This window comes from Arctopsyche grandis, chromosome 13, assembly GCF_051622035.1.
Source record: "Arctopsyche grandis isolate Sample6627 chromosome 13, ASM5162203v2, whole genome shotgun sequence".
Classification (NCBI taxonomy): Eukaryota; Metazoa; Arthropoda; class Insecta; order Trichoptera; family Hydropsychidae; genus Arctopsyche; species Arctopsyche grandis.
Window position 1 is genome coordinate 20,993,596 of NC_135367.1, and position 14,094 is coordinate 21,007,689.

Below are 14,094 nucleotides of genomic sequence, written 5' to 3' on the forward strand. Positions count from 1 at the left end.
CAGGTGACAACTATAACCTTTACCTGCTAGTATTTTTTCCTATTGAATTATGATTATTTAATTTCTGTTTTATTTAGTTAATCTTTTTTGTCAACATATTAGTTTGACTTTTTTTATAAATTGAATAGGCGGGATGGTTAAACATATGTTTTTAATTACATTTAGCTACTCAAATTAAATCACAAATTAAAAAAAATCACATAAAAATTTAAAGTACATACATTAAGGTTATGGTATAATATAATATTCCTAAAAATAAATACATGTATAAAATAAATTCAATGTCCTTAATGCTTTGTTAGAATCTTGTAACAAAGATTGCTTGAACGTATTAAACTATACAGATAAACTTTTGTCAAACTGAACGTACACCATTCGAAAACTTGACATACAATCATTAATTTATCTTGCAATACATACATAATCATATAACTACAATAGTTTGTAAAAAAATCACTTTCAATCTAATAATATAGGAAGAGTATAGTATAGTTTTGGCACTGCTCATTTGTTTAACACTTTTTTATAGCCATAAGAGTTGATTGCTGAAACACACACAAATATAAGCATTATTAATACATTAGACATTATAATTTTTTTTAATATCTGTATCTCACCTTCATATTCAGCATCACACTTAATCAAAAGTTCCAACCATTGTGGTCCCGTGATCTGTGGCATCTCTAGAGTTCCTCCATAGTTCAACGGTAAGCATTTAGCACTAACATGTTGATGCAGAGAGTTTCTGTCGGACCCGTGGAATATAATACGATTCCTTAATTTTTCTCTAAGGAACGGTTTGAATAAAGCGAACACCATATTGAAAATATACGGCTGGTTGACGATGTGAATTCCTTTAATTCTAAGAGGAACACTTTCCTGAAAGTCAACCAAGTTTATAATATTAATAATACATCCAAGTTTATAATATTCGCGTTTTTCAACTTTGAAGATGAATCTCATGTATTACCTGTAGCCAATCGACGATTCTTTTCGCGAAAGGAGGAGTAAATTGCCATACTTGTTGCAACGAAAGACCGTCCATGTCAAATATAACTATCGCTCCGGCTACTTGAGTTTCCGGTTCTAACATGGCTGCCTCCAAAAACAGAACACAACCTTTGAAAACTTCATCAAGCGAACACTTGTTATGCTTCCATTTTTCTGAAAACATATTTTATAAACGGTAAGAAAACATTTAAATCAAAATATTTCAAAACAATATATGTATGTATGTATGAAACTAACTTCCTAATTCGATGAGCAGCATTCTTCTTCCATATTGGTCTCTGTTGGGCATAACCGTAAGTATATTGTGATTGAAAATATTTTGTTCACGACTTGGCAAGAGATTTCTGTACATATCAAAGTGCTTCACTTTAAAAGCATAGTATCTTTTAACCTAAAATTCAATTTATAAATGTTATTATTGCTTCTTTTAAAAATTGTATTTACATAAATGCAGTATGTTATATGATCTCATACCAATTCAAATGCACTTTGAGGATGAAATTTGCATGGCCGAAGGAAGCGAACTAACCATGCGTCGTTATCCAAAGGAAGGTGAAGATCATTCTCATCTAAAAAATAAACAAAATATGAATATATTATTACATACTTTGTAAATATCATACAAATAAACAAGTTGCTTTTCATAAAAAGAAATATGGTTGTAAAATAAAAGTCAGACGACCTAAACAATTAATAACACTTGAATACATTGCTTTAATTGTATGAATTCATGGAATATTATTCAAAGAAGTTAGAACATGTCCGTAATGACGCTTCCCGACAGAGACGAGAATATGAAATTTATTGCCACAAAGCACACAACTGCTTTGTATTGGCATACAATTAATAATCAATTAGCATACTCAGTTTAACGTCCAAGATGCCAACAGACCGTCATCGAGCCTTAGGATTTCCCTGAACAATGTTATGCTTTCAATAGAGGTCAGCTATACAAACATACTATTCTTTTTATTATATATTTTTAGAAGCTCATTCAACACAGAGGAAAAAGAAACGTTAAAAATTTCACAGAATATAAGAAATCACAGTTCTATTTGTTTACCTTTGAGCATATCTCTGAGGGTGGCTACGGCATCTTTGGACACTTCCGGAGTTTCTCTCAACTCTTTGCGGGCGATCTCTCGAGCTGATGGTGGCAAATCATCCAGCTCGAACTGGAGAGTGAAATCGCCAAATTGGATGCTGGGAAGTTGCTCCAAACCCGATAACATGATGCTGGCACCTAAAAAATGTAATAAAAAGATCGTTATAAATATGTATAATACATACATATGTATGTCAAATTAAAATATTCAATTATTTAAAACAAAGCTGTTAATAATAACAACAAATAAATAAATAATAAACTACAAAGATCATATTTATATTCATATGCAAAAATTCCTACTTGGCCGTCATACTTGACATTGACCGACTCCACTTTAGGATAGATTAATATATTTTAAAATTTATGTGAAAAACATAAGAATGTATATATGTATATATTTTATATAAATAACACAAAATATTCAGATTCAGTTTATTTAAGACAAAGAAATACAGAAAAATATTGACAAATTTTTTATCTAATTTTAAATACCGTTTACGAAATACACAAATAATAGATAGTAATAATGAACAATCACTTAAAAACACATAATACGTAGTATTAATAATACACTGGTGGGTTATAAAGATCAAATTTTTAATCAAAAACACCGAGCAACAAAAAAATCACGTTTTTTTTACTTACAGGAACGGACACTAATCAATCTTTACTAAGTTTGACCCGCTGAATTCGAATGACAATATTTTTTGTTGGCTTACTCTCGTTTAAGAGATATGAGCGTTTAAAAATATGTGCAATTTTTACAGATTTTATTTTTGTATATACATATATGTACTTTTGACTTTTCAAATTCGCTAGATAATTAATTATAAGTATTTGAAAGCAATAAAAAATCACAATCAATAGAAAAAACATCGTACTACTGATTCCAATACTCACTTTTGGCACAGCAATACTAGATTTTGAATTAAAGACTGCAAAAGCAAAAAATCCGTAATAAAAATTGCCCATTCTTTCAAACGCTTACATATCTCATCATTGTTTTCATGATTGATTGTGATTTATGAGTGAAATTTTGATTAACTCTCTTCCATTTGGGCCTTACAGGGATGTTTTGTATTTGTAGTTGTTTCTTACATATTTATTGAAACTGGCTGTAGGTGCAAGGCATTCCTTATGCTATATTTTATTTGATATTTTTACTTTATCTGTTATTATTAAATGCTATTTTTTATGTTTATGTGTGGATGTATTTATGTTTATGTTCAAATGTATTTTTTTTATGTATTAATTTATGTTTAATTGTTATTTTGTTTTTTTGTGTTATATTTTTTGACCATTGTGGCGCTTTAGGAATTCCTGTTATTTTATTTTATTTTATTTTATTAATTAAAAAATCAACACACAGGATGTACATAGATATGTATAAAAAAACAAATAGTAAATAAATAATATATGTAACATCCGAGTCCAATAATAGTTATGCCACAATGGTCTGTTTAGAATAAAATAAATAAATAAATAAATATCTTAAACGAGAGAAAATCATTGTCAAATTCGAATTTAGTCAAACTTAGTAAAGATTGATAAGTTTCCCCTTCGGTATTTTTTTTTTGTTGCTCAGTGAATTGCATCAGTAATGTATCGAGTTAAAAAATATACGAAATAATTTAACCAACAAAGTAAACAGAATTTATAATGCAAAATATTAAGCAGAATGTAACACATTCCACAATACATATAAATTCCAGCTAGTATAACATGTGAATTAAATAATAAATTCACACTGACATTTTGTCATTTTGAGCATATATGTACATATGTACATATTAAATTTATCCATATTATAAACACAATTTCAATATGCAATGATATATCACTTTTACACACACTGACTTCATATCCTGTTGTATGCATCATAAGTACATATGTACATACAGACATGCATAGAAATCCATATGTAGCCAGCAGCATAGCTCGGACGTTAAGCTTCTGCTTACCGTCAAGAAGGTGCCGGGTTCTATCCCTGAATGAAAATGAATTTTTCAGAGTATGCTGTTGGTCAGACCTGGATTTGTGACTCCAGGTTGATCGTTTCCTATCAGAGTTTGCCAATTTTCTCTGATTTCATTGTTGAAACGGTTCCCGGAAAAAAAAATTGGCTAAAAATCCTTCCTACCTACTATGTCACCACTATTTGAAATTTGATGGATGTACAATAAAAATGTATGTACAATTCATAGATGTCTCGTTAATTTGCGAGTTTTTTCAGTGTCTCGCAATTCAACGACTTATAATAAAAAATGCTGCATTTGTATTTGTAATTGGCCAGGAAGGCGCATTGGGATTTACCTGTAAGGCCTTCCTGGTATATATGTAAAATAAAAAATAAAAAAATAAATAAAATATAAAATGATTCAGAGCTCATAGTACTAATCTAATACGAGTAAAATACACATGTATGTATTATATGTAATGCGATACCAGAATCTATTTGGATAAAAGTCGTGTGAAATTCACCGCTATCGAGTTTTACATGTAACCGATACACTTTTAGTACTTTTATATATTTTCAGGCAAACATTGTCAAAAGTCATCGTCGAACCGAGACGATGACAGCGCGGGAAAATCGCCGAATTTTATATTCAAATCCAATCGAAAATGGAACAACGCATTTGGCGGCCACAATTGCCGATTGTGAATTCAGGAACGCGTCGATGCGATTCGCGTTGAATTAAACACAATAATATACCTACATATATAATTACACGTTGCATAACGAAGATGGACACGGACAAGTGGACGGACGCAAAAACGTGATAAATTTTTAATTGAAACTTTGCTAGGCTAAGATTATTCTGATTGATCGGCGTCCTTGAAACGATTTCAATGTTTCTCACTCGGTTTTCCTTACTTTTCATGTTGCGTAATCGATTTCGAGTGTTGTACATCATCAATATGACGAGCAATTTCAATGTCTCTAATGTCAATGCCTATACATATGTTTGTCAAGTCGATATATTAATAAAATTACACGTGCACTCACTTATATGACGTCACGTCGTGCGTGAAAATTTACTTGATACGGTACGGTGACACGTACTGCCGTATAATATGAATAGATTGTGTCGGTCACTGCTGTTGCGTCTACGATTCGTACACATTACTGAACATATGAATGTGTCCATATACAATGTACCAAATAATACTTTTCGTAGTGCTGTTTTCGTGTAGTTGCCGGTCTGTGCTGTGCTAGCATGAACAGCCTTCAATCGATGCGGTGCAAACGATCTAAAAGCGCCAGACAGACAGAACCACAGATTAAGCCAGCAGTTTGGCTTAGTGGTAGCGTTTACATTTAGCACCACTGAGGTCAAAGGTTCGAGTCCTCGCCACTGCTGGTTAGATTTGGGGGTTTTGTGACTCCAAATCGAACGTTTCTCTATCAGAGTTTGCCAATTTTATATGATCATTGCTGAAACGGTTCCTGAAAATTGGTATTAGATCTAATCCTGTTGTCACAAAATCTGCCTGTGTATAATTTGTAATAATTATACACAGTAATCTGAAATCTATAGACATCTCTATAATTTCGTATTTATTATATGTATAAAAATTGTATACAAATAAAATCTAAAAATAATCCATAGATGTCTCTATGATTATTATTTCTGATTAATTGTTATATGCTATATATTCTGATTGTATATGTATGTATTACTGTATTTCTGATTTCTGATTGTTTATGTATTCTGTATTTCGTTAACGTACACCCGTCGCATTGGAGCAAATCTGTAATGGCGAGTGTATATTGATTTGCAACAATAAAATAAAATAAAATAAAATTAACGACATGTGTACCTTATGCGTGCGCACTGTTCGCACTTACACTAAGCGAAATCTACCAGAAGTCCCGACATACCTACCCTGTATACGTTCTGTGCTTCTGATACTTTAGTTCCCAATTTTTCCTTATTAAATTATTAAAAACTCGCCAGAAAGATCCATCTCAATTTTAATAATTGAATCTGTGCACATCGAAAGGTTTTTTCGAAATTTTTACATCATGCAATTTTTCATTCGTGAAGTCGAGAATTACGTTTAAAGCAGCCATCCAGTTAATCTGTGGTTCAATCTATCTGGCGCTTTTCGATCGTTTGCACCAAACCCACCTTTAATATGTATGACTAGTTTTATAAAATCGCATTTTTTTATTTACATACATACATCTGAACTGAATAAATTAAAATATAATTTATGCTGAATGTCACTGTAATATAAAAAATAATAAAAATTTAACCTTAAGCCCAATTTCTTATACCCAAAATCTCAAATTTAACTACATCGAAATCTTATAACGAAATTTGCATATTAGACGTAAAAAAATTTTGTGAAATTTTCTACTAAATTTCATAATTTATTTTATCTTCAATACAATATATGTATACCTACCGCAGATGACAAACAAGATAATGATTCAATTAGAAAATAAGCCCGAGCAATAAAATCAGAAAATTCTAACGCATAAAATCAGACTTGTCCCTATTTATGTATGCATGTGAATATTTCTATAAAAATTTTAAATTCGAGATTTGACACGAGATGAATACGATAAAATTAGGAAATTTGACCTTCGGTCGAGGAGCACCGTTCAATGAAGTTCCGGCTTTAATCAAACACACACCGGAAAGTTTAATTAATTAAAAAAAAGTGTCGTTCGCGAATTCGACTCCAAACTAGGATCTGCACGATCGGGGTCACCTCGTTCAAATTCAATATTTAAATTCATTCGAAGTAACTTTTGATTTGTGAGGTCAAATTATTAAACCTTGCATCGGTGCACACTTTAACAACCTACGCAATTGAAAAATGAATAAGCTTTACATAAACGTTAAAGAACTGACAAAGCACGTGATAAAATCAATGCAAACATCTGATTAGCATGGAGGAAATGAGAGAAATTAAAAATTCAATTTACATACATATATTCAAAGTCTTATGTTAATTTTCTCATTAAAGTGGGTTAACGCGTGTGGGTTAGAATTTATCAAAATGTCTGTCTGATTGCTTGTCTCGCATATCCTGTTTGTCCTTTGGAATACATATGTACATATGTGGAGTATTCGAACGGGATAATGTATGACTTTACAAACATTTTTACGAAGAAAAAACTTTCACTCGTTTCCGGCTAAAGTTTACATATATACATATATGACGAAAACCGGTCGTTTTTAACTTGACAGCGAAAGGGAAAGACAAAAGGTACCAAAAGCAATTTTGAATAAGAGTAAAAGCTGTTTTTAACGCCGTTAAGTAAATATTAATCATTACAGTCAGTGGCGGACTGGGACTGAAATAAGTGCATGCCAGGAGTCAAAGGGGGCCCACCCAGGGTTAAAAAAATTTGTCCCCCCCCCCCCATATAACAAAATTTTCTTTTCAAAAATGGGAATAAACAAATTTAGGTACAAGAAAAATGGCAAAAGCAGAATAGTTCCATAAATTACATTGTATATTTCGTTTTAACTCTTGTCCTAGGTAAATAGAATGGATCATAAAAGAATGCGGCATAAAAGCGGCTTTTACTTTCGGTAGAAAACACTCAGGGACGTCATTTCAGCTCTTTCTTGGGGGGCAGGCAAAGATTGGTCAAATTGAATTTTTTTTCAAAAAATATTTTTTATATCGGAATAAAAATGGAAAATATTCTTTCCATACACCTTATTGAGTTATAAAATATGAAAAAAATAAGCTTATTTTTAAAAAAATATTATGTAGAAAGCGAAAAAAGCGCCGCAGGCGAAAATTTTTTTCCAAAAATCTTCACATGATCATCAAAAATCGACCATCTAACTGAGTCACTAAAAAACTATCTTAATTTCTACCGAATATCTTTTCACTTTATCTATGTACATATATATGTATGTAATAACAATAGATAAAGTTTTGTGATCATGCGAAAATTTGAACCAGAATCGATCACTGATCACGTTAATATACGAACTTTCAGAAAAATAAACGTTACACATCTATTTTTGAGACAAAATAAAGTAAAGGGGACCTTTCTTACGATTCGCTCTAAAGGATGAACAATTTCTAAGAATTTTATCCAAGGCGCACTTAAAAACCAAAATATACTTGTTTTGAATTTTATTTTCTAAGAAATAAACGTAGATCCATAGTATCTCATTAATAATTGAATTCATAATATTCACACTATTCCTTAATTTAGGGGGGCGAGTGCCCCCATATGCCTCCCCCCAAATTACGTCCCTGAAAAAAATGCATAATATTTTCAATTAATGTTAATCGAAAATCGGGATTTTGGGGAGGGGGCCCCTATCCTATATTTCTATATACATGGATGTATCTAGATTAGGAATAGATTTTATATTCGGAAACTGTTTAAAATTGTGTATTTAAATCTTTCTATATCGTCGAAGCATATTCAAATGTTATTTTGAAAGTATGAAGTAAATTTAAATCGCTGGTTGATGATGAATCGTCCTATCAAAATTGTTTTAAGCAATTCAGTTTATATTATTCACGGAAATTTGTTTATTTCAGTAGGTAGTTATTACATAGGTATTGGTATATGCATAATCTTGAGGTTGGAAATAGGCCCGGCAAAAGGGCCCACGCAAATGTTGAAACTTACATTTCGAGCCTAATAAAAAAAAGTTAACCGATCCTTGGGCTATTAAAGCAGGTATTAGTTGTTTGTGTATATCGTAAGAAATTTGTTTTGTTGAAATGCCCAAACTTTAGGTCCCAAAGTGCAATATCCTATAAATTTTTACACACGTGAAATAATTAAAAAGTTATTTAATTTTACTGAGGGCCCAACAGATAGTGGGGCCCACATGCCATCGGGCATGTTCGCTTGTATGGCCAGTCCGCCACTGATTACAGTAGCCACAGAAAAGTTTCGCCGAAGGTAAAATTACTTTCAAAAATCCATTAATGTGTCATTATATTAAACGAATTTCGTATTATATAATACGTACATACATAGATTATAATTTAGTACTCGGATTTCATTCGATTTGTATTGAACCGTTGAAATTTAAATTATATAATTCGAACAATTTCTTTTTAGTCACAAGTTCATACAAAACAGATCAAAATTACAAAAAAAAAAACTGAACTATTTTGTATTTGAAAAACATGCAGAGTTTATAAATATGCACACACATATGTACAATTTTCAATTAATTAAAAATTCTCAATTATTACATAGATATCGTATTTCACGACCATTTAGTACGAGCTGAACTTTGAGATTAAACTTAAATGTAGATGAATAGAAAAAAATGAAAACAGAAAAATTGAGCCCAACAATAATAACACCGAACAACAAAAAAAAAGTAAACGGAGCGGAGACTATTCAATCTATGTATGTATACTAAATTTGACCTATTGAATTCACTGACCCAATAAAAATCACAATCAATACAAAAAAACATCCGATTATTGATTTCAATACTCACTGTATTAGCTTTTGAGACTGCTAATATCTCATAAAAGAGAAGAAACCAACAAAAATCATTGTCATATTCCAATTCAGTAGGTCAAACTTAATGAAGATTGATTAATCTCCGCTCCGGTAAGTAAAACGCGTGAATTTTTTGCTGTGTAGTTATATTAAGTAAATACATATAATTATTATATACCTTCAAAGCAAATCTTATGTATAAAACCGAAACGTCGCCTGAAATTCGTTTCTGATTGGCTGGATTGGTCAAAGACTATTTGTGATTCGTCGGTTTTCAAATAATATACATTTTTTTCTATTCAAATAGATTTTATTAATAAAACAAATTAAGATTTTCGCATGGTATTAATTTCATTTTCAATTACGGAGCGAAGCCGGGTATCACCACTAGTTCCTTTTACAATAGAATATACCGAAATATTAATTGTATCAACCAAAGCAATATTTTCATACATCTGTACACGATGTAAGAATTGTAAATAGGTTTTTGAGCTCTTTTTCCTATTATGCTGTACATTAGCATTAGAATAATATAATACTATGATTACTAACAAAATTAAATTAAAATTGCAAAATAGAAAATTATCAGTAGATCAGTAGCTATTAAAATAGATATAAGATGTATTGTGAACATAATTTCGTAATAATAAAAAGCATTTAAAATAAAAAAATAAAAAAAAATACGATGTAATTTTCCAGTATATTTTTTACAATCTAAGTGTTCACTCCGATTTGTTCATGAACATACTAGTTTATTCATACCCGACTTATTGGTTTTAGTTTATGTGCTAACAGTCAAAAACTGTCTTCAAATAGACAGCATTAAACTTTAAGCTGTCAAAACGCTAAGTATTTAAAAGGGGAAATCTTATGGAAACCACACTATAACGTTGCTATAATTCCCATTTATGATAATATTAAATATATATTACAACCCGAAAAAGGCATATATAATAAATAGAGGACGGAACAAACGATTGAGAATACTTAAGAGGGCTGTACACCTGAAACCTTAACTTTGTTACCGTTCCTTTCTTCGATATATATATTGAGTGAATGCGACAATATATATCAATATATATATATTGAGTGAATGCGACAGTTGCGCTTCGACCAGATAAAACGTATTTTAAATTGACAAAATCGAGGTTTCGTATTCTCCTATTTTCTCCTTCAAAACTGAACCAATTTTTAAAAAAATTTCATCATCGGTATAAGAAAGATACTTTCTGTGCATCTATCGGCTTATTTTTTTTTAAATCGACCGTTAAATAAGCACGCTGGACTCGTTTCGTGGGTGTAAAAAAGAGGCGATTTTATAGATGTTTGGCGGCTCCTAGCTCCTATAAAAAATAATTAATCAAAAAAATAAAACGATAGATGCACCCCAATGGTGGATAACCATAGCATATTAAAAAATAATTTCTCTAGTGCCATAATTGAGGAAGGGAGAAGTATAGTACGTTTGTATGGACAAGGTGCTGCTGTCCAGCCCTCTTAAACCAATGTCTAATAGTTTGTGCATGAACTATTATACGTAGTTCGTTTGGCAATTTGTTCTTTTGTGTACACTATAACTGGCCAGATTGGTTCTTGCATGAACAAACTAGTACGTTCATGAATGATCCGAAGTGAACACTTAGACTGCAACATTGTACATAGACATAATTGAGTACATATCTAGCATATTTTCCCAAAACAAATCATACATTATTGCAGCAGATAAGAAATTAGCATTAAAATTCGTATTCCATTTTACGAAATTGTCATCGGACATTGCATGCCAAAATAATATTATGAAATATTAAATGCATAGTAAAACATGAATCGTTTTATGTACTTTTATTTAATAATAATACATAATATTATAGCAGTAATAACAGTAAGTGACATTTTCCGCAAGGAAAAAAACCCGCAATGAAAAATAATATGATTCTAATACAAAATTCTCAAAGCATTATTTTTACTTGTAGATTAGTATTGTGTATATTATACACACATACATATATTATAGGTTGATAAAGATACTCTTTCAATGCATTATTAAAGGAACTAGAGGTTACATCGACACTTGACCTCCTTCTCAGAAATGTCCCGTACATCGTGTGGGCAGTTTGACTGGTCGAATAATGACTTTAGAGAGTCTGTATCGAGTTCCAATCAAAATAACAAAAATAAAACCGATATATCCGGAAAAAAGTGGGGTATAAATCGGCACTTGACCCGACTAGCGATAAATCGAACAATTGTTCGGCATATTGTATCGATCGTATGTACATATATGTACACATTATTTCATATATAATATAATAGTTTGGTCGAATACTATGATGAATTGACCGAGTCAAGTGCACAGTTACGATATCTACTTGATAAAGTCCTATGATATTAGCCCTACACAATAGTCAAGTCAAAATGGCGTGTGTCATGCCATTGAATTTTGAAAACGTTCGGTTATTATTAATAATTAAATTTTCAACGAGGCCTTCATTTGACTTAATAAGTGGAATGCGGAATCTTTGATGTCAGTACTTTGCGGCAGTTTGGAAAACGCTGATTTGGATAATTGTGCTTAGAAAAAAGAAATCGCGAATGCGTTACTGGTGAGTGAGCATCCAGGTCTCAGCTTCACATTCATCATTCGATCAAGGCAAAAGTAAATGGAATTTTCAATTGATCAAACATGCAAAAAGAGTGTTCAATCAATTGTATCCTATATTAATGGAAATATCAAATTTGATTTCTATAAAAAAGCTAGTTATCATATAAAAACGAATACATGCAGTCTCTTTACATCTACAGGTGTCAACTTAGATCAATCAAATTTCGTATACTAACTCATTGTATAATTCAAATCGCACACAGATGGATTTTGAAAAGATCCAAAAGTCATTGATTCAATTTTCATATTTTTTGCGTCAAATAAACATTTTTTTTAGTAAAACCTAATTAAATAACATGTACAAGGATGTTTCAAAGTAACACCGTTCCAATGATTTGGATAAATATTTAATGGTACTATTATATATATAAAAAAAATGAATCTAATGAAAAGTTCGAACATATGTAGATAAATTCACATTCAAATTAAAAAAATATACATATTTTCAATCGCAAGACAAATTTGCTGTTTAAATGTTTGCCCGGTCAATATTTGTGATCGATCGAGGAAAACGATGCATACAATTTTCTCATAATTTTTCCTACATCTCGACACAATACTGGTCTAAATGATTCGAAAAAAATAGCTTCATAATCTAGTAATAAAATGGACGCATTCGTCCTAGATTTCTGACGTGAAAAAATCAACCAAACATGAATAGACACTTTCAATAATTATATGCATACAAGAGCACGTATTAACGCATAGAAAAAAATAAAATCTTAAAAAGCACGTAGAATTTGTTTCTATATATTATACATATGTAATTATATAAAAAACATCATTTTACTACAATTTTCCAATGATATTAAAATAAAATAAAATCAATTGAACTGTATTAATGACGAAAAACTTAACTATTCCTCGAAGTGCAGCAGAAATCCCGGTAAAAGTAATGGAAAATTATCGAAGGTGGTTCATTTCAAGGAGATATTTAATGTGTTGAATAAATCTACATTCGAAAACATTGTTCATACAATGTTTTAAACGATTGCATTGTTTTCCACGGATTGATCATGGATAATTCAGTGCCGAGAAAAGAAAAATCAACGGAAAAACACGGAAACACGACTGAACAATTCATAGGAAGTATACTACGAACACAATATACATACAACGTGCTCGGCGTGATTTATTATATTATATAATTAATACAAAATCTGTACTAATTCATCACTATCTATTCCAAATAATGATGCTTGAACTATTAACATTACAAAAAAATCTCTCAGAACGTGTCGAGCGATATGTGGTTAACTTATTATTCAAATCCACGATTACAGTTGAACTGCACAATTAGTAAATCTTAGGCCTAACTATATAGTCAAGGTTTTTCTATTGATCTTTGCTTTACACATGAAATACATTATGGTAATTGACGGTCATTTGAAATTCCGACACACTTGATCATGAGCTAGTTAGAAAGTTTTTTTTATTATTTTAACGTGCTTTACTTTTCAATGCTATGACTTAATTAACCGCAATTTTTTCCTTTCAAATATAACATCATTTGAGTAAATTTTCCCAAAGAGATGAATCTAGTCGAAACAGCACCCTGACAAAACAGTGCACGACAATACCGCGCCGACATAGCCGCGCAGGACTTTTTTACTCTTGTTTTTCTACAAATATACTGAATTTAATAATTTCATCATTAGAATGAAAACAGTAATAATTATTTTCGCGGAAAACCGTTTGTACGTTTGTATCAGAGATGCGATACAGAGAAGGTGAATTCAGTACGCGCTGACCTCATCGGTCAGTGTATGTACATACGAATGATATCCGCCTTGGAATGACGGCTTTGCTTCAGTTGTTATTTTTTTTCATTTCTTGCACATATTTTATATTATTCGA

At 31.1% G+C, this 14,094-nt stretch overlaps 1 protein-coding gene and 1 long non-coding RNA gene across 6 annotated transcripts in view; one reads left to right on the forward strand and one right to left on the reverse strand.

Moving 5' to 3' along the window:
* Nucleotides 1-14,094, forward strand: part of LOC143920959 (uncharacterized) — a 561,395-nt gene that overhangs the window by 378,408 nt on the left and 168,893 nt on the right. The window lies entirely within an intron of this gene.
* Nucleotides 493-14,094, reverse strand: part of LOC143920952 (clavesin-1) — a 53,481-nt gene continuing 39,879 nt past the window's right edge. For all 5 annotated transcript variants that reach the window (XM_077443999.1, XM_077443998.1, XM_077444001.1 and 2 more), the window contains 6 exons: nucleotides 2,075-2,254; nucleotides 1,486-1,580; nucleotides 1,249-1,402; nucleotides 971-1,164; nucleotides 618-879; nucleotides 493-545 (listed from right to left, as the gene is read on the reverse strand). In XM_077443999.1, coding sequence (XP_077300125.1) covers nucleotides 505-545; nucleotides 618-879; nucleotides 971-1,164; nucleotides 1,249-1,402; nucleotides 1,486-1,580; nucleotides 2,075-2,254 — 926 coding nt within the window. In that variant the 3' untranslated portion in view covers nucleotides 493-504. The remainder of the gene's footprint in view (nucleotides 546-617; nucleotides 880-970; nucleotides 1,165-1,248; nucleotides 1,403-1,485; nucleotides 1,581-2,074; nucleotides 2,255-14,094) is intronic.